At 45.4% G+C, this 26,837-nt stretch overlaps 1 protein-coding gene across 2 annotated transcripts; it reads left to right on the top strand.

Moving 5' to 3' along the window:
- Positions 1-848: 848 nt before the first annotated feature.
- pals2a (protein associated with LIN7 2, MAGUK p55 family member a) lies at positions 849-26,023 on the top strand. Of its 2 annotated transcripts, none has more exons than XM_062992382.1 (13): positions 849-915; positions 4,150-4,240; positions 8,549-8,667; positions 10,309-10,461; positions 11,223-11,372; positions 13,012-13,239; positions 17,186-17,317; positions 20,806-20,902; positions 21,009-21,080; positions 21,169-21,330; positions 23,397-23,602; positions 23,753-23,881; positions 25,151-26,023. In XM_062992382.1, exons 2-13 carry the CDS (start codon positions 4,210-4,212, stop codon positions 25,325-25,327), a joined length of 1,656 nt encoding a protein of 551 aa, XP_062848452.1. In that variant the 5' UTR covers positions 849-915; positions 4,150-4,209; the 3' UTR covers positions 25,328-26,023. The 2 variants fall into 2 exon arrangements, with proteins under 2 accessions (XP_062848452.1, XP_062848454.1); XM_062992384.1 differs by having other exon boundaries at positions 897-915; positions 4,158-4,240.
- Positions 26,024-26,837: the final 814 nt, after the last annotated feature.

Genomic DNA, 26,837 nt, shown 5'->3' with positions numbered 1-26,837 from the left:
TACTGATGTAAATGGTAATGACGCTGAGTAAATATACTCTATGATCGGGAGGAATACGTGATTAAATTACTCACATTTCCAGACATTAAAATGTCAATCTTCTCTCATGGCTGGCATGTGCTTCCTCGCGAGTCTTTGTTTCCATGGTTACAACATAAACAAGTGTTACCTTCGAATGATCCCCTACAGAAATCGTACACTGCTGCGGTAATGACGATAATGCCGGGGACGGTAACGTATTGCTTCTTTTTAGGTTATTCTAAAACTCATATTGTGATTTTTATAATGAATTGATCACTTTTTAGCCTTTTATTAGAGCAGAGAAGTTTTAACGTCTGGGTTGGGGACAGACTTTAAAACTTCTGTTTTAAATATTGATGTTTAAAACAGAAAACATCAATATTAGTAGCAAAATATTGATGTTTAAATCCTTATAATAAATGGAAATCATCATTATTTTGGTATGTAATTTTTTTTAGTGATGCGATGAATGATCTTTTTAATACCTGAAATATTTGTTTTGTAATATAGTATTTTTAACACAAATTTATAACTTAGGGACGTAGAAGTGCCCCCAATTGAAGAATCACTCTTATAAAGGGGTAATAAAAGGGTAATAATGGGGTTATAAAGGGGTGTCCCAATACTTTTGTCAATACAGCGTCGTTTAACCGTTGAAGGGGGCGTGTCCAAGCGGTGACCGAGCTCTCGAGGGGGCGTGTCCAAGCGGTGACCGAGCTCTCGAGGGGGCGGGGCCAGGACTTTGATTGACAGCAGAGGGTGAGCGCCTTTCACGAGACCTGTGTGCGCGCGCGCGTGTGAATGAATGTGTGTGTGAACGGGGGGTGAGCAGGGGGGATTCGAGCCCATCTTCCCGGGACAGGAGCGCACAGGAGCGGACAGGGGGACACCGGGGTGAGTCCCTGTTTGTATTTTTTTTATGAGCACTTTCTACGGTCGCTTCATGTTGGCATGATTACTCTGGAGTTCCTCCGGGCCGTGTGCTTAGTTCTGACAGGATTAGCTTCTGTTGCTACTCGTTATTAACCAGCTGGATCCAGTTAGCTAGCTGCCAGTTAGCCTGCCCGCTTGCCTAAGAATAACCAGCTGATACCGGTCACTCAGCACAGCCGTCGCGGGCACCATTCATCCAGCGCTCGGTACCAACCTGTGGAGAACGCTCGGTCTCCGGTTCTATTTATACCTAGTACGGGAGATTAAAGTAGTCCCGGTTAACTTTTCACATCCGCGCGGTTGATGCGAGGCTGTGAGGCTAATGCGTGCTTCAACACGGCAGGACGGGAGTTCAATCGCTCCGCGTGCTAGCTTAGCCTAGCCACACTGCGTGTAGTGAATGGGAAGTGTGTGTGCGTGTGTGTGTGTGTGTGAGAGAGAGTGTGTGAGATCTGGTTCCAGGTTTAGATCCGGATCAGTGTCCCACAAGCTCGATCCGCTCACTTAATAACAGAAGAATTAGTACCAGTGACACGTACTGGATTCGCTTCTGGTTTGGTTCTCACATCGTGGTTTCAACTTCATGAGCACTACTTCTGATTCACGAGTTCCACAACTCTTTCCCAACCCAGACACTGGTTTGGTAGCTCAGTAGCTAAGGTACTGGACGAGTAATCAGAAGGTTGTCGGTTCGAGCCCCACCGTTGCTAAGCTGCTACTGTTGGGCCCCTGAGCGAGGCTATTAACCCTCAACACCCAGCTTGGAATGTATTCAGTTATAATTGTAAAGCACATTGGATCTAAAACTGAATACAATTCGAGTAATTGGGTTAGGGGCCTTGCTCAGGGGCCCAACAGCAGTGGGGCTTGAACCAGCAACCTTCTGATTGCTGGTTCTGTACCCTACATTTACACATGCAGCATTGAGCACCTCCAGATGTGACTCCAAATGTGACGCAGTTAAAACCAGACACTGGTTTGGTAGCTCAGTGGTTAAGGTACTGGATTAGTAATCAGAAGGTTGTCGGTTCGAGCCCCACCGTTGCTGAGTTGCCACTAAATACAATTGGGCGTAAAGGCCCAACAGTAGTGGGGCTTGAACCAGCAACCTACGCTTTTATTCAATGATGACTTAAACTGAAAACGTTTCAAGAAATTGAGGGTTAAGGTCCTCGCCCAGGGGCCAAAGTAGCAACTTGGGGCCCCTGAACAAGGGCACTTACTCGAAATTGTTGACCGATGTGCATGTGTCTGTATCTCGTCACCCCCATCTACCCTTTGGAACCCCCACCCAGGATCCGTGGGTGCCACCGTGGCACTATCCTGCCCAGATACGGGCACACCGGTCAGTTTTTGTGGTCCGGTCGCACTAACACTGGAAGATTAGATCAGCCTTCGGCTTCTAGACCTGCCTCCGTCTATGGCGCTGATTTCTGTTGCTGCTGATTCGTTTATGCTGCAGTTTGACCGCTTGACCACGTCCCAGAAGTACACGGAAGCACATTAAATTGGTAGTGACATTATCATGCCTGAAGTAGATCAGAGGGGTCAAGTTTAAAGCCTTAAAGGTCAGTAACACTACCATTACTGCACCACCAGCCTGAACCCTTCCTTGATTCCAGCTTGGGTTCATGGATTCCTGCTGTAAACGTGGGGCTCGGTTAGGATTCGATTACATTCCAGTCTTCCAAATCCCATGGTGCATTATCCGTTTAAAGAGAAAGGCGTGGTGCGACCACATGCGCGATAGTCACGTGGCGGGACGTGCGACGTCACTTAATGCAAAATAAATCGAATACGTCACGCTACAACTTTTCTGCTCGACACGAAGCGAAAATTCACACCGTCCTCGTTTTCCATGACGCATCTACACCAGTGTGTTCGAAACCCCAGCGAGCCGCCGCGCCGTCTTACCGCCTACACGGGCGTCCGCCTCAGGAGAGAGGATTCTGATAAGTCATTGACTTTTATAAGGCGGCCACGTTTACTTTTCTGTGAGAGAAGAGACGCCGCGATGAATTCTGGGATTGCCTTCGTCACTGAGGACGCGTCGGATTCTCACTCGTTCTCGAGTCGAAATAACGTTGAAATATTAAGACGCCTCAGTAGTGAGCTCAGTAACTAAGGCATCTGGGATTTGGAACGGGTGTACAGCTGCTCTTTTGTTTGTATAGTTTTATTTTAAATAATGTTTACTATTTGAAGAGGTTTTGATTGTGAAATAAAATATTAAATGACCCATTTTGTCAATCCTGTTAATAATTCCCTCATGTGATGTTGAAGCTTTCTTAGTTTAATGCTCAGTTTCAACCCAGTACAAAGATGTAGCTGGTCATGATCTCTTGTATCCCTTGTAGGCACCACGCTTTTTCACAGATGAGCCCCTTATTCAGAGTAAGATACAGTACATGCATTATTAATATTATTCATCATTTTTTTAATATTGCAATATACTGTATATCACAGGAATAAGAAAAAAAAATCACAATGTCAGTTTTTTCCAATATCGTGCAGCCCTAGCGACCACCACATTAATGCCCATGGTTTTGGAATGGGGTGTCCAACAAGCTCGGTGCAAGATGTCTGAATACTTTCGGCCACACGATGTGTGTTTGGACATGTAGTTCAGGTCTGGTTGGTTGACCAATATCACAAAAGTGATGAGATGGCGCTATAAAAACAAACAAACAAACAAACGTCTCTCAGTACTGTTCAAATGAAGCTCAAATGTCCATATATTTAAATATGTTCAAAAAGACATTGTAGTTCTACAATGACTGACTGTAGTCCATCTGTTTATCTACATGCTTTGTTACCCCCTTTCATGCTGTTCTTCAATGGTCAGGACCCCCACAGGACCACCACAGAGCAGGTATTATTTAGGTGGTGGATGATTCTCAGCACTGCACTGACACTGACATGGTGCTGGTGTGTTAGTGTGTGTCGTGCTGGTTGAGTTTTTAAACACCGCGTCCACTCACTGTCCACTCTATCAGACGCTCCTACCCAGCCGGTCCACCTCGTAGATGTAAAGTCGGAGACGATCGCTCATCTATCGCTGCCGTTTGACGAGGTTCCACCTGAATCAACCTCTTAAATGAGCGTAGATCTAAAGAACCCTTTACTTTCTATACTGTACCTTATTAAAAATGGTTTTCATTCATAACCGTGTGTGTGTGTGTGTGTGTGTTCTAGTCCTCTAGGTGTGCTGGTCACGTTCTTTAAGCTGTGATTCTGACCTGCGTTACAAGAACAATGACTGTTGCCAACGCCAAGTCTGATACAGGTAAGTCTTCAAGAAAACCACATATACAGGCATGTGAAAAAGTTAGGACACCCCATGAGAACCTGTGTCTTTTGAACAAATAAAACTTTTAAAAAAACGTGTACTAATAGCTGGTGTTTCCCCCTTTTGGCTGAAATAACCTGAATGAGACGTTTCCTATAACCATTTACCGTCACTGGCATCGACCGGGAGAAAGTTCCCACTCCTCCATGCAGAATTTCTGATGGTAGATGCGTGAACCTCGACATCAGCTGTGGCAGGAGCTCCTGTAGGTCCCCTGATGACACTGTAGGATTATTGGAGACTTGCTAGGATGTCCTGACCTGACCATGTTGGCAGTCGTTTTAAATGTTCTCCACTTGGAAATGCCTGTATAATCATATACACCGATCAGGCATAACATTATGACCACCTCCTTGTTTCTACCTACAATTACTGACTGTAGTCCATCTGTTTCCACCACAGAGCAGGTATTATTTAGGTGGTGGATCATTCTCAGCACTGCAGTGACACTGACATGGTGGTGGTGTGTTAGTGTGTGTCGTGCTGGTACGAGTGGATCAGGCACAGCGGCGCTGCTGGAGTTTTTAAACACCGCGTCCACTCACTGTCCACTCTATCAGACTCTCCTACCTAGTCGGTCCACCTTGTAGATGTAAAGTCAGAGACGATCGCTCATCTATTGCTGCTGTTTGAGTCGCTCATCTTCTAGACCTTCATCAGTGGTCACAGGACGCTGCCCACGGGGCGCTGTCGGCTGGGTGATTTTGGTCGGTGGATGATTCTCAGTCCAGCAGTGACAGTGAGGTGTTTAAACACTCATACCAGCACAACACACACTAACACACCACCACCATGTCAGTGTCACTGCAGTGCTGAGAATCATCCACCACCTAAATAATACCTGCTCTGTGGGGGTCCTGACCATTGAAGAACAGCATGAAAGGGGGCTAACAAAGCATGTAGATAAACAGATGGACTACAGTCAGTAATTGTAGAACTACAAAGTGCTTCTATATGGTAAGTGGAGCTGATAACATGAACAGTGAGTGTAGAAACAAGGAGGTGGTTTTAATGTTATGGCTGAGAATTTCTAATAGCTTTAAGGGTCAGTTTTACGATTTTGGACTTAACATACAAGACAGTTATTAATATTAAACGCTAAGGCATCTAGTTTGTCTGCTATTGTGTGTGAACCTTTATTTTGTATTGTATAAAATGAATGATATATTATTATGTATACTAAAAACGACAGACAGGCGGTGGTTTGACAGACAGGCGGGTTCTGTTGTCGTACGGCTTGTTTGTGGACGTGCCGGGTGAAAGGTCTCTGTGTGGGCGGACTCACCATGGAAATGGACACTGTTACTCTTAGCGCTATGCTAATGAAGACCCGTCGTGATGAATCGGCCCATTTAAAGCCGCTCGAGTGGTTTGCTGGTGCTCGAGGGCTTCGGTGCGCTCGTACTGATTCAGTGTGGGACGTCGACAGGAGACAGATCTGCCGTCTGCGCGTCCAGTTAAATGAATTAACCCTAGATTATAACTCTTAAACCTAACTCTAATCCCAGATCCTAACCTTTACCCTAGATCCTAACTCTAATCCCAGATCCTAACCTTTACCCTAGATCCTAACCTTTACCCTAGATCCTAACCTTTACCCTAGATCCTAACTCTAATCCCAGATCCTAACCTTAGATCCTAACTCTGATCCCAGATCCTAACCTTTACCCTAGATCCTAACTCTAATCCTAGATCCTAACCTTTACCCTAGATCCTAACTCTAATCCTAGATCCTAACCTTTACCCTAGATCCTAACTTTTACCCTAGATCCTAACTTTTACCCTAGATCCTAACCTTTACCCTAGATCCTAACTCTAATCCTAGATCCTAACCTTTACCCTAGATCCTAACTTTTACCCTAGATCCTAACTCTAATCCCAGATCCTAACCTTAGATCCTAACTCTGATCCCAGATCCTAACCTTTACCCTAGATCCTAACTCTAATCCTAGATCCTAACCTTTACCCTAGATCCTAACTCTAATCCTAGATCCTAACCTTTACCCTAGATCCTAACTCTAATCCCAGATCCTAACCTTTACCCTAGATCCTAACTCTAATCCTAGATCCTAACCTTTACCCTAGATCCTAACTCTAATCCCAGATCCTAACCTTTACCCTAGATCCTAACTCTAATCCTAGATCCTAACCTTTACCCTAGATCCTAACTCTAATCCTAGATCCTAACCTTTACCCTAGATCCTAACCTTTACCCTAGATCCTAACTCTAATCCCAGATCCTAACCTTAGATCCTAACCTTAGATCCTAACTCTGATCCCAGATCCTAACCTTTACCCTAGATCCTAACTCTAATCCTAGATCCTAACCTTTACCCTAGATCCTAACTCTAATCCCAGATCCTAACCTTCACCCTAGATCCTAACTCTAATCCTAGATCCTAAACCTAGATCCTAACTCTAATCCCAGATCCTAAAACTAGATCCTAACTCTGATCCTAGATCCAAACCTTAGATCCTAACTCTGATCCTAGATCCTAACTCTAATCCCAGATCCTAACCTTTACCCTAGATCCTAACTCTAATCCTAGATCCTAAACCTAGATCCTAACTCTAATCCCAGATCCTAACTGTAATCCTAGATCCTAACTCTGATCCTAGATCCAAACCTTAGATCCTAACTCTGATCCTAGGTCCTAACCCTAGATCCTAACTCTAATCCCAGATCCTAAACCTAGATCCTAACTCTGATCCTAGGTCCTAACTGTAATCCTAGATCCTAACTCTAATCCCAGATCCTAACTGTAATCCTAGATCCTAACTCTGATCCTAGGTCCTAACTGTAATCCTAGATCCTAACTCTAATCCCAGATCCTAACTGTAATCCTAGATCCTAACTCTGATCCTAGATCCAAACCTTAGATCCTAACTCTGATCCTAGGTCCTAACCCTAGATCCTAACTCTAATCCCAGATCCTAAACCTAGATCCTAACTCTGATCCTAGGTCCTAACTGTAATCCTAGATCCTAACTCTAATCCCAGATCCTAACTGTAATCCTAGATCCTAACTCTGATCCTAGGTCCTAACTGTAATCCTAGATCCTAACTCTAATCCCAGATCCTAACTGTAATCCTAGATCCTAACTCTAATCCCAGATCCTAACTGTAATCCTAGATCCTAACTCTGATCCTAGATCCAAACCTTAGATCCTAACTCTGATCCTAGGTCCTAACCCTAGATCCTAACTCTAATCCCAGATCCTAAACCTAGATCCTAACTCTGATCCTAGGTCCTAATCTTAGATCATAACTCTGATCCTAGATCCTAAACCTAGATCCTAACTGTAATTCTAGATCCTGAACCTAGGTCCTAACTCTAATCCTATATCCTAACTCTGATCCTAGATCCTAAACCTAGATCCTAACTCTGATCCTAGATCCTAACTCTGATCCTAGATCCTAAACCTAGATCCTAACTCTGATCCTAGGTCCTAACCTTAGATCCTAACTCTGATCCTAGGTCCTAAACCTAGATCCTAACTCTAACCCCAGATCCTAACCTTTACCCTAGATCCTAAGTCTGATCCTAGATCCTAAACCTGGATCCTAACTCTAACCCCAGATCCTAACTGTAATCCTAGATCCTAACTCTGATCCTAGATCCTAATTCTATATCCTAACTCTGATCCTAGATCCTAACCCTAGATCCTAACTGTAATCCTAGATCCTGAACCTAGATCCTAACTGTAATCCTAACTTTAGATCCTAACTCTAACCCTAGATCCTAACTCTGATCCTAGATCCTAAACCTAGATCCTAACTTTAACCCCAGATCCTAACCCTAGATCCTAACTGTAATCCTAGATCCTGAACCTAGATCCTAACTGTAATCCTAACTTTAGATCCTAACTCTAACCCCAGATCCTAACCCTACATACTAACCTTAGATCCTAACCCTAGATTAACCCTAATTCTAGATCCTAACCCTAGATTAACCCTCTCCGGTTCAGGGACACCGTACAATGGCCTTTGCGGGTAGAGCTTCACGCTATCAGTCGGAAGGTCGGGGGTTCGAATCTTGGCTATGCAATGCTGCAACCGTTGGGCCCTTGAGCAGAAAATAAATGACAAATAAAGGCGCCCCATCTGTCCTAGATTATATTGTTATTGAATGTATTCAAACATAACGAGCTATTTTATAATAATGAGGAGATGATGATTATGATCATCGATCATCATCAGCACATGATGAAGCTCCCACTAAATCCTTCGTATCTCCTTTGCAGCTATGCAGAAAGTGTTGGAGAACCTCAAGGAGCTGCCCGCCTCCACCGGAGCCAAAGACATCGACCTCATCTTTCTCCGCGGCATCATGGAGAGTCCCATCGTCCACTCGCTCGCCAAGGTACCTCCAACGTTCTGCTTCATGGCCACTGATTTAGAAGACTTAGGAACAAAACGATGGTGTTAACGGCTTATCATATTTATTATGTAGTTTTATTATGTATTGCAGTAAGCCAGGGTCACAAATGAAATGTACTTAATTCATTCAATTCCCACAGTCATACTCCAAGATCCTGTTATAGCTGCAAAGGAAAGGCCACTTTCCAAGTAAATCCCATGGTTTATACTATATATGTCCATATATAGCGGATGTTTCTGTGTTTGATTTAAGTCTTCGTCGTTCAGAGTAGAAGATCATCAACATTCAGCACCACCCTACTGGGACCATAACTCGATTTCCCACTTTCGACTGACAGCCGTGGGCAAAACCGGCATAAATGAGCTAATGAATCAACAGCAGGAGGGTTATTCGGGAGGCAGGGAGGAACACGACGGGCTCGGCCTGCTCTCGAGCTCGGATATTATAAATCGCGTTATCATAAACCACTGGGTTACGTTTTCAGTAAGGCTGTAGGGATTTGTTACCTGGTTTTTTTTAGTCTTGCGTGGTCAGACGTGGTGAAATTAGAAGAGCATGGCCACGCTCGCCAGCTTTAAAGAAAGCCATGCCCCTGTTTACCACTTTAGTCGTATGGAGATCCGTATTGCGCACAGAGAGTCACGCGACGGTCTCCGCTATCCCTCGTCTCATCGTGCAGTGCCATCGACCAGCCAGCAGAGGTCGTAATTGCAGCCCTCCCTCAGGCCAATCGGATTCAAGATAGGTCTGCAGTACATTTCTTCATAAGCTACCCAAGTTTAATGCACGTTTGTCTGTAAATATCAGACACCGGGGTCACTAAGGTCAGTAAGAACGCTTTTTAAAAAGCCGTGTTCCGCAGTCGACCGTCGGTGCCGTTATAACAAAGTGGAAGCGATCGGGAACGACGGCGACTCGGGGCGGGTCAGCGTGATGGTGAGGAACATAGTGCGCAGAGGTCACCGACTTCATGTGGCCTTCGGATGAGCTCAGGAACAGGGCGTAGAGCTTCGTGGAACGGGTTTCCATGGCCGAGCAGCTGCATCCGAGCAGTGGTGTAAAGCACGCCGCCACCGGACTCTAGAGCGGTGCAGACGTGTTCTCTGGAGTGACGGATCGCGCCTCTCCGTCTGCCGATCCGACGGACGAGTCTGGGTTTGGCGGTTGCCAGGGGAACGGTACCCGTCTGACCGTATTGTGCCGAGTGTAGAGTGTGGTGGAGGGGGGATGATGGTGTTCCAGTGAAAGGAACTCTTAATGCTTCAGCACACCGAGAGATTCTGGACAATTTCATGCTCCCGACTTTGTGGGAACAGTTTGGGGATGGCCCCTTCCTGTTCCAACACGACCTGACCTCGACCCGATAGAACACCTTTGGGATGAATTAGAGCGGAGACTGCGATGCGAGCCAGGCCTTCTCGTCCGACATCGGTGTCTGACCTCACAGATGCGCTTCTGAACCTTGTGGAAAGCCTTCCCAGAAGAGCTGAAGCTTTTCCTGTATTGTGCTGTACAGCACCTTGGATGACACTCGAGGTCTTCGAAGGCGCTTTATAAAGAAACCTGACGTGACTCGAGTTGTCGTTTATGTGTTTATTTTTCCTCACCGCCTCTGTCCCTCAGGCTCACGAGCGGCTGGAGGAAGTGAAGTTGGAGGCGGTGCGGAACGATAACGTGGAGCTGGTGAGCGACATCCTGTCGGACATCGGCGGCCTGGTGGAGTCGAGCGACAGCGCGGCGGAGCTCTCCAAGATCCTCCAAGAGCCTCACTTCCAGGTGAAGCCGCTTCTGGACCCATGACGACCTACAGTACCGTGACAGTGTACTGTCTAAGCAATTGAGGGTTAAGGGCCTTGCTCAAGGGCCCAACAGTGGCTTGAACCAGCGACTTTTTGATTACTAGTCCAGTACCTTAACCACTAGGCTACAACCGGACACTAAACCCTATGTGTAGCAGATACACTATATGGACAGAAGTATTTGGACATCAGTTTTACTTCTTATTTTGATATAAAAATCAATGATATAAAAGAAATGATATGTTTCCAACTCTGCAGCAACAGTTTAGGGAAGGCCCTTCACTGTTCCGTAACGAGCCCCACTCAACAGCGCCCAGCCATACAAATGCTGTCATCTTTTGACTAAATGGGCACAAATTCCCCCACACACACGTTTTGGTGTGTTAAATAAATAAATAATATAAAAATATAAAATATCATTTCCTTTAATAATAGTGTCCAATTTTTTATATATATTGCGGCTGCTCTCGTATTTAGGGTCGCCTCAGCCACACGAATGCTATGTCATCTTTCGATTGGGCACAAATTCCCATACACGGACACACTTCCGAGTCTCGTGAGAAGCCCTCTCAGGATATCGGCTGCTGTCCTAGCTGAAACGATCCCTCTATTTAGTCTATTTTAATATTGTCACCTTAGGGTCAGGTGTCCAGATACTTTTGGCCGTGTAGTGTATAGTGCACCTCCATATATATATATTCATGTTTCTGATGTCTTTGTCTTTGTCTTTGCTTTCAGTCTTTGATGGAAACTCACGATATGGTGGCGACCAAGTCGTTCGAAACCCCCGCGTCCGCCGCCGACAACGCCGACCTGAGCAACGCCTCCCTCATGCCGGCCGACACCGTGCGGATGATCAGCATTCAGAAGAAAGCAGGAGAGCCACTGGTGAGAGAGCTAAGAAATCATTTTAGGACCCTGAGCTACATGGAACATTCGTTCGTCCATTTCCTTCAACCTCTTTACCCTGGTCAGGGTCACAGCAGGTGCGGTCCCACCCGGAAACACTGGGTTTTTGAGATTCTTCAACCCAGACGTCTGGCCATAATGATTTGTTCCTTATGAAGGGTCACTAAGGTCTTTATGCTGATTAGATCTGCTGCATTCAACACGTGTTCTAAGAGGAACCTCCATCAGCTTGATGTTTTAATAATAGTAATTAGTATATAATACATAAATAGCCAGTGGCATGTACATTTTTGGGGGCAGCCTAATGGTTTGGTATGTTTTCTTTTGACCAAGCAAGGATGAATATGATAGAACCTTGAAACTGGACGTCAGTTGGTTCAAGATATTTTTTCCCATAAGGATGTTTGGGAAACCTGTTAATGCGTCCCATGGTCCCAAGGAACTGCATATATTTGTTTTTGACACGTATACACTGAAAATAACACAAATATAATATAAAAAACACCGAAATACAATTGAGAAACAGTTAAAAATCAATCAAATATACAATAAAACCTCCCAATACGCCACACTTTGTAGGAAACGACGGCACAGCTGGCACGAAGCGGTTCTAATGTAAACGCGCCCTAACGCTTACCCCTTTGTTTACATTGACTTCAAGGGTACAAATTTCTTGACCGAGGGCGTTAAGTTTCAAAGATTTTGAGTTTAGAGGACGTCGAGTTACAAGGTTAATCCCGTATGTAGGGGGCGCCACAGCGGATCTGGTCCTCGTACCCCAGGCATGCCACTGTTTACACACCAGACGCAACCCTCCCGTTTTTATCTGGACTTTCCCCTATTAGCCAATCACGTACATACAGACACCCGACAAGCTGATTCGACATTCGAACCCTGGATCCTCAGATCTCGGCAGTACTAAGAAAGCACACTGTACTGCTGTGGTAAAGACACAAATCGGGCAGTACTGCTTACTAGTCTGTTCTCAAATTTCCTTCCCGGACAGGCACTCGATTGGCGCAGCAGAAGATCTGCAGATCCAGGGTTCGAATCTCAGCCGTGCTATCGGTGCTGTTCAGTGTGTTTATATTATATTTGTGTTATTTTCAGTGTATAAGTGACAAAAACAACCTCATTATTTTACATCAGACTAGAATATCTGCAGCTCCACGGGACCATGGACGCATTAACAGGTTCCCCAAACATCCTTATGGGAAAAAATACCTTAAAACACAACGTCACTCCCAGAACCTGACATCGAGTTTCAGGGTGTAAAATGGACCCAAATATAAAGACATGATAAAATAAACAGACAAACATTAAATAACACATATGTGTTAAACATGGCATTAAATGCCAAATAAATAAATAAATTCCCAGTACAACTTGCTCTAAACAGGGTGAGTGAATTATGGGATGCAGTGATTTTACAGGACCAAACGTTCTTACCTCCCTCATAAACCCTGACGCGGATCAGGCGTGTGGAGTTCGGGCCGCTCGTTGGCTGCACGCTAAAGGTCAGCCGTGTAAACGTCTGATTTATAAGGTGTGGACAGCGAGCGCTGCCGGGACCTCTGACTGACCAGCCCCCCCCCCCCCCGCCGCTCTTCCTTTACAGGGTGTGACATTCCGGGTGGAGAACGGCGAGGTCGTGATCGCCCGCATTCTCCACGGCAGCATGATCGACAGGCAGGGCATGCTGCACGCGGGCGACGTGATCCGGGAGCTGAACGGCCGGGAGGTGGGAGGCGACCCCACCGCGCTGCAGCAGATGCTGAAGGACGCCAGCGGCGGCGTCACCCTCAAGATCCTGCCCAGCTACAGAGACGCGCCGGCAGCCGCGCAGGTGGGCGATCCCTACGCCCCCCCCCCATCTCTTAAATGAGCCAGTCGTCATCCGTGTAGCAGAGCCGAGATCCGTACTTGGGTTAGGGGTTCGTGGTTGGTACGTGAATCTAGACATTAGGGGGCACATATCGGTGCACCCTTAGTGCTGGTCCCAAGCCCCGATAAATAGGAGGAGTGCAAAGGGAAATATGTGGGCGAATGAGCCGCTGTATTGACCCTTGACAGGAGAAACCGAAAACAGTCGTTCCTGGTGTAATAAAGGGCTTGGCATGATGAAATATGCTCCTCCAATGAGACGAACTGTTTGATATGATACACAGATACATGTGGAGCGTTCAGACTGGATTTGACCCTTATTCCACGCAAACGCAGATTCGTCTCATGTTCGCACTTCGATGACGTCTTACCGCGGTGTTTCGCGCCGAGGCTGGCGGTGAGAAGTGCAGTACTGAGCGCTGGGTGCATCTCGAAAGAATGCCACTCTGCTGAAACTGAGCCCGCCCGTGCCTATTAATAAACGCACGAACCCGCTATCTGGGGCAGGTGGGAGGAGAGCGAGCGCGCGCGCGCGCGCGTGCGGCACGGACGACTCGGGTTAGCAGGTCTGGGACGCGATGAAAGTCCAGTGGTGCAGCGTGCGGTGCAGATGTGCACCCGAGGGGTAAACGGGGGCCGTTCAGTTCGGCCTTTGCCCCGGTTCGGCGGCGCGCGTGTGTTTACAGAACGCGCCACGTGAGGACCCGCGAGGGTAAAAGTCGTGTAAATACGTCGCGTGGAAACATCGGCGTTCTGTGTCGACACGTTCTCACTGCGCGGAGGCGTGTGGTTACAATATGGACGAGAAATATAGGTATAAAAATGACACGGTTGCCTGTATAATATTGACTGACCTACTGCTGTATAATAATAATTGCCGTTATATAGTCAATATTTTTATCATACGGCCGGGCGTCTACACAGGCGCGTACGGCTGTATCTGACTAGGGGTGGGTGAAGCACTGAGATGGATTGATGCCCCGTCCAGGGTATTCCTGGGTTTTTTAAGATTCATACTTTATTGAAAAACTGTCAATAATAATTTAACGAAAAAACACAGTAATACAGCATGTACCCTCACATGCAAACCTACAAAAAAACCTCATCATTTTAATAAAAACATTAACAACCTTAACATTTTAGGGACAGTGGGAGCCTAGTGGGTAGAGCTTTGGGCTATCGACCGGAAGATTGGCGGTTCAAATCCAGGCTCTGCTATGCAGCCACTGTTGGGTCCTTGAGCGAGACCCTTAACCCAGTGTGCTCCAGTACGATGGCTGACCCTGCGCTCTGACCCCAGCTTCCAAACAAGCCGGGATATGCGATGGAAGAATTTCATTGTACTGTACACCTGTATATGTATATAGGATAAATAAAGGATATCTTATATCTCTGATATCTTATATCTTATAACATTTTTAATGCCGTTCCTCATAGGCTAATGTACAGTGTAATGAATAACTCCGCACTACATACGTTCAAATATCTGTTCAAATTCCATCTATTCCCCTTCTTCTGAGTAACTTAAATATCTTCCCTATTTTGTTAGTAAATCTGTCCATCCTCTGCCATAGCCTAAATGACATCCTCATCCTTTTGCCAGTTCATTTTGGCATTCGTGCGTAAATATGATACCTGGTCATTTTCATTTCCTAAGAATGATTTGTCTTCCAATCATAATACACGTATGGATCCAGTTGGCCAGAGATTTTGGCCACTGTATCAAGACTGTAGGATCCTCAAGCACATAAAGTCTTGAGCAAAAGGGAAGCTGTATTCTTATAATCTTGAACTTTAGGGCATTCCCACAGGGCATGAATCAGTGTACCTTCCTCCCCTTGACATTACCAGCATTCTGTTGTCTGTTTTAACTAGGGATGCATATCGATACCATTTTTTCCCAACCGAGTACGAGTACAAGTACATGTATTTTTGTACTCGCCGATACCGATACCTATTTAGAATGATGCAATCTGGAGCATTATGGAATAGTGTAAGTTTTTAGTGTAAAATAGTGCAGTGGAACAGGTGCTTGGGTTGCCATCACTTCAACTTCATTAATAAACGCACGTCATTAACGCTGTGCACATCGTACATGCGATGCGATTCTGCTGGTTGAAATATTTACTTTAAAAGGATAATACAGTCCGATCCCATCTGAGCCGATTCTATCAGCACGTACGTTCGTGGTTCACCTCGGTAAATCGTAAACGACTCTGAGTCGGCTCCCGCTCTGTGGTAATAACCAGTATAATTAAGCCTGAGCTTATTTATAATGTAAGCGAGTCACACAGAATGTTCTGTAGTATTTGGTGTTTATTTACAACCGCATCGTTCATTATAACAGTGAACACGGAGAGATGACTGAGAAAAGAAGCTTAAAATGAGTCGACTCCTGAATCACTTGTATCGACACTGTGAACAGAGTATTAAAGACACACACACGTCCTATAACAGCGGTCGCTGCTTTTGTAACCGGTTATCTTCACTGTTAGCTCTATTTTGAAGGTTTTTTGTTTTTTTTTTCCAAACGGAACTAAATAACATTAAACGTGCGTGTGAGCGTGCGGTCAGTGAGAATAATTCAATCTGTCTCCCGTGGGTGAAAAATGAATTGCTTTAGTTTTAGAAGTAAAAAAATCTCGTAATGTCACGCCCCCCGGTCAGGCACTCGCGCCCCCCCCAGACAAGCACTGCCGCCCCACAGGTTGAAAATCCCTGCGTTAACGCAGCAACCTGCACTAGGCACACGGTATCGGATGTTTAGTATCGGAGCCTCGTTTGCGAGGACGAGTACGAGTTAATGAGCGCGGTATCGGGCCAATACCCGATACTAGTATCGGTACTCGTGCATCTCTAGTTTTAACCCAAGCTTTTTAAGTCTTTGTGGTGTCCAGTAAACTTTTAAATTGCACCAATCTAACCATAAGGTCCCTCGACTTTTTTTTTCAGATTCCGACATATTTCGACCCGCTCATCTTCACTAATATCTGTGCCCATATTACCCTGAGAGCCTCCATATTTCCTCCCCTTGATCGATTTATTAAAATTAAGTAATATTTGGATGCTCATGACCCTTACTCTATACAGTGGTACCTCGGTTTTCGTCGATAATCCGTTTGAAAGTCGGAACATACAAAAACCGAAACAGTAATTCCCATAAGGAATAAAGTAAATACAATTAATGCATTCCTGAAAGGCAAAAATATTAACAAAAAATACATTTTAAAGAGAATAGATGTAGTTTTTAATACAGAAAACGATGAGAAATGATTATAAATAAGTAATGAAATGGATAAATGAACATTTAACATCACGTTTACCTTCACTGAGGAGTCCTGTCGGCGTGTGGAAGGCGGCGAGGAAGGCAGAGGGATACCCCCGATATGGCCGTGCGAGTCTTTGTTCACGTTGGCCCGTACCGAGTCACGTGGGCCGAACACGATCGGTACGGTTCAACGAAAACCGAGTCCGCGTTCGAAACACGAGGTAGAAAAAAACAACGAAAGTCGACGAAGACCGAATCATACGAAAATAGGGGCATGCGAAAACCGATGTTTGACTGTACATTTAAAATCTGAGTTATCCAAGCTACAGGCTGTGGCCCTATAATACCCAACTTTAAAGTTTCTTCGAACGTGTGGGGGATCCGGGCGGGTTTTGAATCAAAGCGGTGCCATCGGCCATTCGGTGGCCTGAGGGCTGGGGGGGGTTGTGGTGACCGAATCGGCCTAGCCGTTAGGAGGTGCGCTTGTGAGTGCGCTCTCAGTACAGGTCCCAAGCCCGGATAGAAATAGGAGGGTTGCATCAGGAAGGGATTGGGTGTAAAAAGTATTTTAAAAATAAAATAATGTGTGTTTTTTTTTTTATACGTTTGCTTCACGGTTTCACTTCTGTCCCCCCCTCAGGTGTATCTGAGACCTCATTTCAACTACAAGCCAGACACGGACAACCTCATCCCCTGCAAGGAGGCGGGACTGGCCTTCTCCAAGGGAGAGATCTTGCACATCGTGAACAGGGAGGACGCCAACTGGTGGCAGGTCGGTAGAAGACGGAGTTATTGTAACAGTGTGTGGATGGAAGGATGAACGAAGGGTTAAACGTGAGCGCGTGAGCTGCTTGTGTAGCTAATGAAATAGTTCCTTTCTTTAAATAGACGTGAGTGCTCAGTACCCTGACCGTTTTCTAAAATGTAGTAGCTCGCATGGTGGCACAGTGACGGGTGATGTGAGTGCCACCCACTTCCGGGACTTTCCAGGAGTTTACACGCCTCCTCTGACTCGTGTACCGTAGCCAACCGCTTCTTTTCACCCGCACCTGCACAGAATAAATGTACGGCGGGTATTCAGGTGGCGATCGGGTGTCTACAGAGACAACGATCGGCTGGTCTGAGGCAGATGGGGCGTAGAGATTCCTCATGATTGGTGCAGTTACGACCTCTGGTGGCTGATGGTGCTGCATAGGGCTGAAACGATTCCCCGAGAAACTCGAGTAATCCGATTACTAAAAATCATCGATTCAATTTTTTTGCATCGAGGCATCGTACGACTATATACCATACAACTATACCATACAACTACGCTCCCGCGTACTGTGCAGCGTAGAAGTGCGATTTCAGACGCAGCCGAGATTCGATAACGCGGACTGCGAACAGACGAGACCGGACCGAGAAAACCACAGAGAGTTTGAGATCATTTTAAGTTGATTCGCCGACTTTTCTTCATTGTAACCACCACGGGCTTTTTTGAAGGCTCAGGCAAACACAAACACACACACACACACACACACACACACACCAGATCTACGTCATCTAGGAGATACAATCCTGACAGAACCTCCTACAAACACCACAGAGCCTCATGTTCATGTATTATTGTTTATTATTATTAGTGACTTAGTCCTGTATGCAGGAATAAAAATTTACGCGTCTTATTTAATCTTATACGTATTTATTTTTGCTCTTTATTAAAGCAGAAGTATTTCTTATCCGATTACTCGATTAATGGCTGGAATTGGGGCTGGGCGATTTTCACGATTAATTCGGTTAATTCGCATGAACGTTTCCACCCGATGTTAGAATGTGACAATCGCGATCGTTTATATACAGTGGTACCTCTAGATACGAGCTGCTCCACATACGAGAAATTTCTGCTCTAGATACGAGCCCAGATCCAAGATACGAGCCGGGCTGGAGCTTCGGGGACGTTTCAAAGGAATTTCCCAACTACTACTACTAGTACAGTACTCGCTCCCACAATCCTCGCTCCCACAATCCTCTAGCATCCCCTCATCCCGTTCTTCTCATGGGTCCCAAGAAAGTAAGTGCAAGTGACAATGGCGAGAAGAAGAAGAAGAGGATGATGTCGATTGAGTTAAAGCAAGAGATAATAGAAAAGCATGAGCAAGGCGTGCTTCTTATAATAATACTGATTATTACGTATTTTATACATTTTTCTTTTATTTATTTATTTTGTTATGTTTTATATGTTTATACGTGTTTTTCTTAATTAAAAACGTGTATTTTTTCATAATTTACGATATTTTGGGGACTTGTCAGAGGGCTGGAACGGATTAATTCTATTTCCTTTATTTTAAATGGGGAAAATTAGTTCGAGATACGAGCTGCTCTACTTACGAGCTCGGCTCTGGAACGAATTAAACTCGTACCTAGAGGTACCAGTGTACTTTATATTGTAACTAAAATACCAACATGTCACGAGGCAGAAACTGACCAGACGCCCGCGGAATATAAATCAGGGAAAGTTTAATATCAAAAGGGCGAAAACAGGGTACAAAATCAGGTAGAGTCCAAAACCTCTTAGGATAGACTAAAATAGTAAACGGAAGACGACGAGGATTATACACGGTAACGGTTAGATTCAGTAATAAGGAGCGCAAACACGATCGGCAAAACGAGACACGAACAGAAGAGTTTAATTAAGATTCACTGAATCAAAACTCCGGAGACGGTGAGCACGATCAGGATTGGCTGACCGGGACACGTGACGGTCACGTGAGAGCTTGGGATTTGTAGTCCATATAGTTAGAAGCAGAACTGCCCCCCTCCATCCACCCCCCAGTGTAGATACTGATACAGACTCAGTCAGTGGTGGAAACAGTAAACAGGCTCGTGTTCCTTTTACCTGTAAAGAACTTTTTGTGAGGTGGTTCTGCTGCACAATATTTAAAACAAGAGTTGTTTGTGAGCTATTCTTATAAAGCATATAGATCATTTAGATTTCTATTTTGTTTTAATTATTGTGATATCGTTATTGTTAATAAGTTTGAGTCCCTCACAAGGATAATTATCGGTGGTGCTGTTACTGTTTTTGCACTTCTGCGGTCTTTTAAATTACAATGCAAAAAAAAGAAATTTGAGTCTTATTTCAATTGCGTTATACAAAAAAAATAAATAAAATCGTAATCGACAATCGGTTATAGTTTTAAAATAATCGAGATATATATTTTTTCTCGGCAAATTCGCCCAGCCCTAGCTGGAATACTCGATTACAAAAATAATCGATAGTTGCAGCCCTAGTACTGCACGGAGATCGGTGTGTAACTGTCCATGCGCGATACGGATGTTGGTTACGACCAGTGAAGGTCAGTAACGCGTTACTCTAATCTGACCGCATTTTTCAGTAACGAGTAATCTAACGCGTTACTATTTCCAATCCAGTAATCAGATTAAAGTTACTCATCCAGGTTACTGTGCGTTACTATTTTTGTCATTTTCCTTAGTAAAAAGATATACGGTATATTTGCTTTCTTCTTGCGTCTCGGGGAGTGACGGTCAAGTCACGGGCTGCGTCCGGAATCGCATACTTACAGAGTGTGCACTAGATTGGAGGAAGTAAGTGTGCACTACTCGGCCGACGCCGAGTGATGACGTGATGACGTAATATCACCATGGTTACAGACTCATTACAAACCCCACTCGCCAAGATTTTGGATATTTATCGTCTCTTTGTTATTTATTCGTCTTTAAAAATGTTATTTTATTTATCTTACTCACACTTGTGAACAGAGGACGCCGTTTTCCGCGTCTTTCTTGTTTCTTATTCCGCTTCAATCGCAGCACCAGTTGCATTATGGGATACATTAGCGGACCGCGTTATATAACTAATAAAGTAACTTGTAATCTAACTTAGTTGCTTTTAAAATCAAGTAATCAAGTAATCAGTAATCGGATTACTTTTTCAAGGTAACCATGCCATCACTGGTCACGACCCTCCTAAGTTAAAAGCGAAGGTCTGCATCAGTAGAGGTTGAAGTACGATCGGCTAATTGGATACGACTAGATGAAAAAATGAAATAACAAATTAATAAATAAAAAAATAATAAATATGTGAATGAATTAATATCTAAGATGAGTGATGTATTGACACTCCCAGTAAATTCCACTTGCATCCGCTTAGAAGTTAGAAAAATCCCCCCCCCCCAATAAATTTCACGCGTTATTGCAGCACCCAGAATTCCGAGCGTGACCTGTGCGGTTTGTTGATACGCCGTGCTGTCTCTCTCTCAGGCGCGTAGCGTGGTCGGGGGCGGGACGGGTCTCGTACCGAGCCAGTATCTGGAGGAGAAGAGGAAAGCGTTCGTACGCCGGGACTCGGACGGGTCAGGTACACCCTCGCACCAAATAATAAAAGATATATATATACACGTAGATACGTGATGCCCTCACCGCTCCTCTACAGCCGGATGATGGACTGGTCTGTTGCATTTCAGGGATCCTCTGTGGGACGTTGACCGGGAAGAGGAAGAAGAAGAAAATGATGTACCTGACGGCTAAAAATGCAGGTGGGCGCGTCGGCGGGGCGTGGCGGTGATGTTCAGGTGAGATGTGGGCGTGTTCGGAGGCTTGACGGTCGCGCTCTTGTCCCGCCAGAGTTCGACCGGCACGAGCTGCAGATCTACGAGGAGGTGGCGAGGATGCCGGCGTTCCAGAGGAAGACGCTCATCCTGATCGGCGCTCAGGGCGTCGGCCGGCGGAGCCTGAAGAACAGGCTGATGGTGCTGAACCCGCTGCTGTTCGGTACCACCGTGCCCTGTGAGTATCGGCCGGCCGCGCGCGTCTGCGTACCGACGTGATTGGCTGACGCGCTCGCTCTCCCGCACGTGTGCAGCACAGGCCGCTTCTTTTCACCCGCACCAGGAGGGTTCATACGGAGATCTGTACTGCGCAGTAGTAATCGGAGGCCTAGCGTTGTAGCCTAGCGGTTGTAGGTACTGTTGTAGCCTAGCGGTTGTAGGTACTGTTGTAGCCTAGCGGTTGTAGGTACTGTTGTAGCCTAGCGGTTGTAGATACTGTTGTAGCCTAGCGGTTGTAGGTACTGTTGTAGCCTAGCGGTTGTAGGTACTGTTGTAGCCTAGCGGTTGTAGATACTGTTGTAGCCTAGCGGTTGTAGGTACTGTTGTAGCCTAGCGGTTGTAGGTACTGTTGTAGCCTAGCGGTTGTAGATACTGTTGTAGCCTAGCGGTTGTAGATACTGTTGTAGCCTAGCGGTTGTAGGTACTGTTGTAGCCTAGCGGTTGTAGGTACTGTTGTAGCCTAGCGGTTGTAGGTACTGTTGTAGCCTAGCGGTTGTATATACTGTTGTAGCCTAGCGGTTGTAGATACTGTTGTAGCCTAGCGGTTGTAGGTACTGTTGTAGCCTAGCGGTTGTAGATACTGTTGTAGCCTAGCGGTTGTAGGTACTGTTGTAGCCTAGCGGTTGTAGGTACTGTTGTAGCCTAGCGGTTGTAGATACTGTTGTAGCCTAGCGGTTGTAGGTACTGTTGTAGCCTAGCGGTTGTAGGTACTGTTGTAGCCTAGCGGTTGTAGATACTGTTGTAGCCTAGCGGTTGTAGATACTGTTGTAGCCTAGCGGTTGTAGGTACTGTTGTAGCCTAGCGGTTGTAGGTACTGTTGTAGCCTAGCGGTTGTATATACTGTTGTAGCCTAGCGGTTGTATATACTGTTGTAGCCTAGCGGTTGTAGATACTGTTGTAGCCTAGCGGTTGTAGGTACTGTTGTAGCCTAGCGGTTGTAGGTACTGTTGTAGCCTAGCGGTTGTATATACTGTTGTAGCCTAGCGGTTGTAGATACTGTTGTAGCCTAGCGGTTGTAGGTACTGTTGTAGCCTAGTGGTTGTAGTTGTAGCCTAGCGGTTGTAGATACTGTTGTAGCCTAGTGGTTGTAGCTGTAGCCTAGCGGTTGAAGTTGTAGCCTAGCGGTTGTAGATACTGTTGTAGTTGTAGCCTAGCGGTTGTAGATACTGTTGTAGTTGTAGCCTAGCGGTTGTAGTTGTAGCCTAGCGGTTGTAGATACTGTTGTAGTTGTAGCCTAGCGGTTGTAGTTGTAGCCTAGCGGTTGTAGATACTGTTGTAGTTGTAGCCTAGCGGTTGTAGTTGTAGCCTAGTGGTTGTAGATGCTGTTGTAGCTGTAGCCTAGCGGTTGTAGTTGTAGCCTAGCGGTTGTAGATACTGTTGTAGTTGTAGCCTAGCGGTTGTAGTTGTAGCCTAGTGGTTGTAGATGCTGTTGTAGCTGTAGCCTAGCGGTTGTAGTTGTAGCCTAGTGGTTGTAGATGCTGTTGTAGTTGTAGCCTAGCGGTTGTAGTTGTAGCCTAGCGGTTGTAGATACTGTTGTAGCTGTAGCCTAGCGGTTGTAGTTGTAGCCTAGTGGTTGTAGATGCTGTTGTAGCTGTAGCCTAGCGGTTGTAGTTGTAGCCTAGTGGTTGTAGTTGTAGCCTAGTGGTTGTAGATGCTGTTGTAGCTGTAGCCTAGCGGTTGTAGTTGTAGCCTAGCGGTTGTAGATACTGTTGTAGCTGTAGCCTAGCGGTTGTAGTTGTAGCCTAGCGGTTGTAGATACTGTTGTAGCTGTAGCCTAGCGGTTGTAGTTGTAGCCTAGCGGTTAAGGTACTGGACTAGTAATCGAAAGGTCGCTGGTTCAAGCCCCACCGCTGCCAGGTTGCCACCGTCGGGCCCCTGAGCGAGGCCCTTAACCCTGAATTCCGTACCGTCACCGTGCTGTAAGTCACTTTGGATAAAGGCGTCGGCTAAATGCTGTAAACGTGAGATGAGACATCGGACGTAGCTTTTATAAACGCTGACCCCTCCGTCCCTCCCCCCCCCCAGTCACGTCTCGGCGGCCGCGCGAGGAGGAGAAGGAGGACGGTCAGTCGTACGGCTTCGTGTCCCGGGCGGAGATGGAGACGGACATCAAGGCCGGCCGCTACCTGGAGCACGGCGAATACGACGGGAATCTGTACGGCACCAACATCGACTCCATCCACGAAGTGGTGCGAGCCGGACGCACCTGCATACTGGACGTCAACCCACAGGTGAGGGGGGGGTCACCGCGATGGTGTATAGCATATATACTCATTTTTGGACACTGCTGCTTGTTTGCCCCCCATATTAACATTCATGGAGCTTAAATATATATTACTGTGTGTTTCATTGGTCATAAACATGATGATTGTGATCCTCAGGCACTGAAGGTGTTGAGGACGGCGGAGTTCATGCCCTTTGTGGTCTTCATCGCCGCTCCGGAGCTGGACACACTACGAGCCATGCACAAAGCTGTGGTGGACGCAGGGATCACCACCAAACTACTGACGGTCAGCATCACCCCTCCTGACTATTCAGATAGTTAAACAGTAGTGCATTTTTGACAGGTGAAAAGAAGCTGTCGGTGAGTAGGAGGGGCCTGTGATAGTCTGCAGAGGTAATTGGGTATGACTAAATTCCCTTCTAAATTCTGTGTCCTCAGAATCACTCGTCGGTTTTTAGCTGCTTGGACGTCTTGACTAGGCGTTTGCTAACTGAATTGCCGTAGTACACGTGTAAGGCAGAGATGTTCACGAGTCACAAAATACGAGTCCGTAAACGTAGCGTAGAAATAAAGAAATAATCCGCGAGTTCAGATAAAAACAACAACAGATTAGCGAGTGTATTTAGCCGTTTTACTTCGTGTCTTTACTTTCCTCCTCATCGTGTAAATGAATGTAATTTCTGTAACAAGAAGGTTCCAGTTAAAAGCTTCAACTGATACGTTTTGTTTTCATTACAGAACAAAAGCGCTCGATAAATCACGGCACAGCGGCCAAAATCCCAAACACGGCAAAAACAATCATAACCGCTGCTTACCTTAGCTTCTGTTCTTCCAGATGCTATTACATTTATAAGCGTGCGTCCCATTAGGAACAGAATCCGTTATTTTGTAAATGTGCTTATAATTAAAAACCTCCAAACTTTTCCCGGTGGTGAAGTAAAACAGGAAGTGGTTAGAAAGCCGATCGAGCGTTTCATTACCACGTCATCTGTGTGACGCAAACCGAATAAATGCAGATAACAGCATTTCTTACTAACAATTACAATCAGAAGCTCTGATTGGATCAGAAAGCGTCTTACAACCATCAGCACCGATTCTGTAGGAGCGTTCCATTCACCCCGGCTGTTCCTGTGAAGTGCACTACGTAGGGTATTCCACCATTTTAAGTAGGGAGCGACGCTTCATCACTACGCCGGAAGCTGGCTGGAACGTTTACACATTGTGTGTGTTGTGAAAAAAATTTATAATTATAATTATAATAATAATTATAATTATCACACGTAACTAATGGTAACACATGCTGACGCTAGAGACTCTTGTTGTCACGAGTCATTTCTTTGCGAGTCATGAGTCGAGTCCGAGTCGAACGCGCTACACGCATGAATGACGTTAAATTAATTTCACAGCAAACTGAATATTACACAGGAAAAGGCTGTGAATGAAGTAGGGCATTAGGTATGACTAAATTAGGAAAGCATAAATATAATAAAAAAAGAGCTCCCTCCCGAATTTGCAAACCCTAACTCACCCGCTCCTACCCGCGTTGGTCTCCTAGGAAACGGACCTGAAGAAGACGGTGGACGAGAGCGGCAGGATCAGGCGGGCGTACAGCCACTACTTCGACCTGACCGTAGTGAACGATAACCTGGACAAGGCCTTCGAGAAGCTGCAGGCGGCGGTGGAGCGGCTGCGCTCCGAGCCTCAGTGGGTCCCCGTCAACTGGGTGTACTGAGCGACTCCGGTCCTCGTCCGCGGAGTCGCGGACCGCGTCACGTCACTGACGGACCGTCGGCGGGCGCCCGGGTCGTCCTGACCCCGAGGTCCCGCCCCTGCTATGCAAAGCTACAGCGACCATGAGTAATGAAAGGGAAGTTACTTATTTATTGAATCCGTTTACCAGCAGAGCACACGCGGAGCGGAACCGGTCTCATTGTTACTGCACAGACGATTTATTTACAGGGTGTCCGAATAGTTTTGGTGTACGCGATGATCAGCAGAAAGTCGTTACTGTGATACTTTTGTACTTTTAAACGTCTCGGTGCCAATCTCATCTTACTGATCTCTAATAACAGGTTGTTTTGTACGTTTTTGCTCATGTAAACGGCGGTACTTACACTACCGCCACACTGAAACACATTAGAACTCATGCTATACGTCATTGTACCTATTTTTTATTTTACTTTTCGGGAGGGAAGTGCATATATCCGATATTTTACGAACTGAGATTTGAATCTGTGTAACACCAGCTTGCATTTTACCGCGTGTCTGTAGCAGCGGCCCTGCAGCTCGGCACTGTGCCGGCGTCCCGGACGTCTCGGATTCGGAGAGTTGTGCCACATCAAAACGTCGCGACGATTACGTGAATCTGAATTTTACGACTCACTAAAGCTACGAATTTTTTACAATGAGTAAAACTCGCTCATCTCTCTGTGTGTGTGTGCATTATTTAAGTGTTTTTATAACAAACGAGTTCTTCTGTACCAAGATTTGAGCAGAGTGGGGATGTAAAGGTGCACCGAAACACAAAAAAACAGAAACATAAAGCAAGACAAATAAAATCTGCAGCCGAAAGTGGAAAGACGAGTCAAAGTACAGTTCAAAATAATAGCAGTGTATTTAAAACAGTGAATAAAGCTCAAAATTATTATAATAATTATAATAACACGGCACGTTCTTCAAACATGTCCAATCAAAACATGAATTAAAAGTAGAGACGGACCGATCAGCGTTTTTGAGGCCGATTCCGATCGACCGATAGCCGATACCGATCGAGGACGGGGCTATATATGCCACGGCAGGACAACATGCAATTTTTTGCATAAGCAAGACATGAAACGTGGTCTAAACGGGTTCATTACCATTTTTAACAAACTCATGTGAAACAGCATAATATCTTTAACAAAATTAGCAGTAAATAAACAAAGTAAATCAAACAAATACAGCCAATAGTGCAATGATTCAATTTAGAATATTAATTAATTTAAAATGAAAAAAGTATATTAAATAAATAAATAAAAATATTATTTGCGTCATTAAACGCAGACTGGGTTATTTTAAAGGAAAAACTGCAACCATTCAATGTAGATCTTGAATTTAAACAGTAAATTAAACAGTCAATACTGCAATAATTAAACGTAGCACTTAATTTAAACGAAAAAACAGTAAATCAAACAAATGTAGTTAAAATACTGCAATCGTTACATTTAGACCATTAATTATTTTAACACGAAAAAACAGTATAT

This window comes from Trichomycterus rosablanca, chromosome 3 (genome assembly GCF_030014385.1).
Source record: "Trichomycterus rosablanca isolate fTriRos1 chromosome 3, fTriRos1.hap1, whole genome shotgun sequence".
NCBI classification, from domain to species: domain Eukaryota; kingdom Metazoa; phylum Chordata; class Actinopteri; order Siluriformes; family Trichomycteridae; genus Trichomycterus; species Trichomycterus rosablanca.
This window is presented reverse-complemented; position numbering and strand designations above follow the sequence as displayed.

What these genes read in the sequence shown, in the direction of transcription:
- pals2a (XM_062992382.1), top strand. Translation starts at nt 4,210, where the DNA reads ATGACTGTTGCCAACGCCAAGTCTGATACAG. An exon ending in CAACGCCAAGTCTGATACAG is followed by an intron (nt 4,241 to 8,548) that starts GTAAGTCTTCAA and finishes TCTCCTTTGCAG; the next exon opens with CTATGCAGAAAGTGTTGGAG. An exon ending in AGGACGCCAACTGGTGGCAG is followed by an intron (nt 17,318 to 20,805) that starts GTCGGTAGAAGA and finishes TCTCTCTCTCAG; the next exon opens with GCGCGTAGCGTGGTCGGGGG.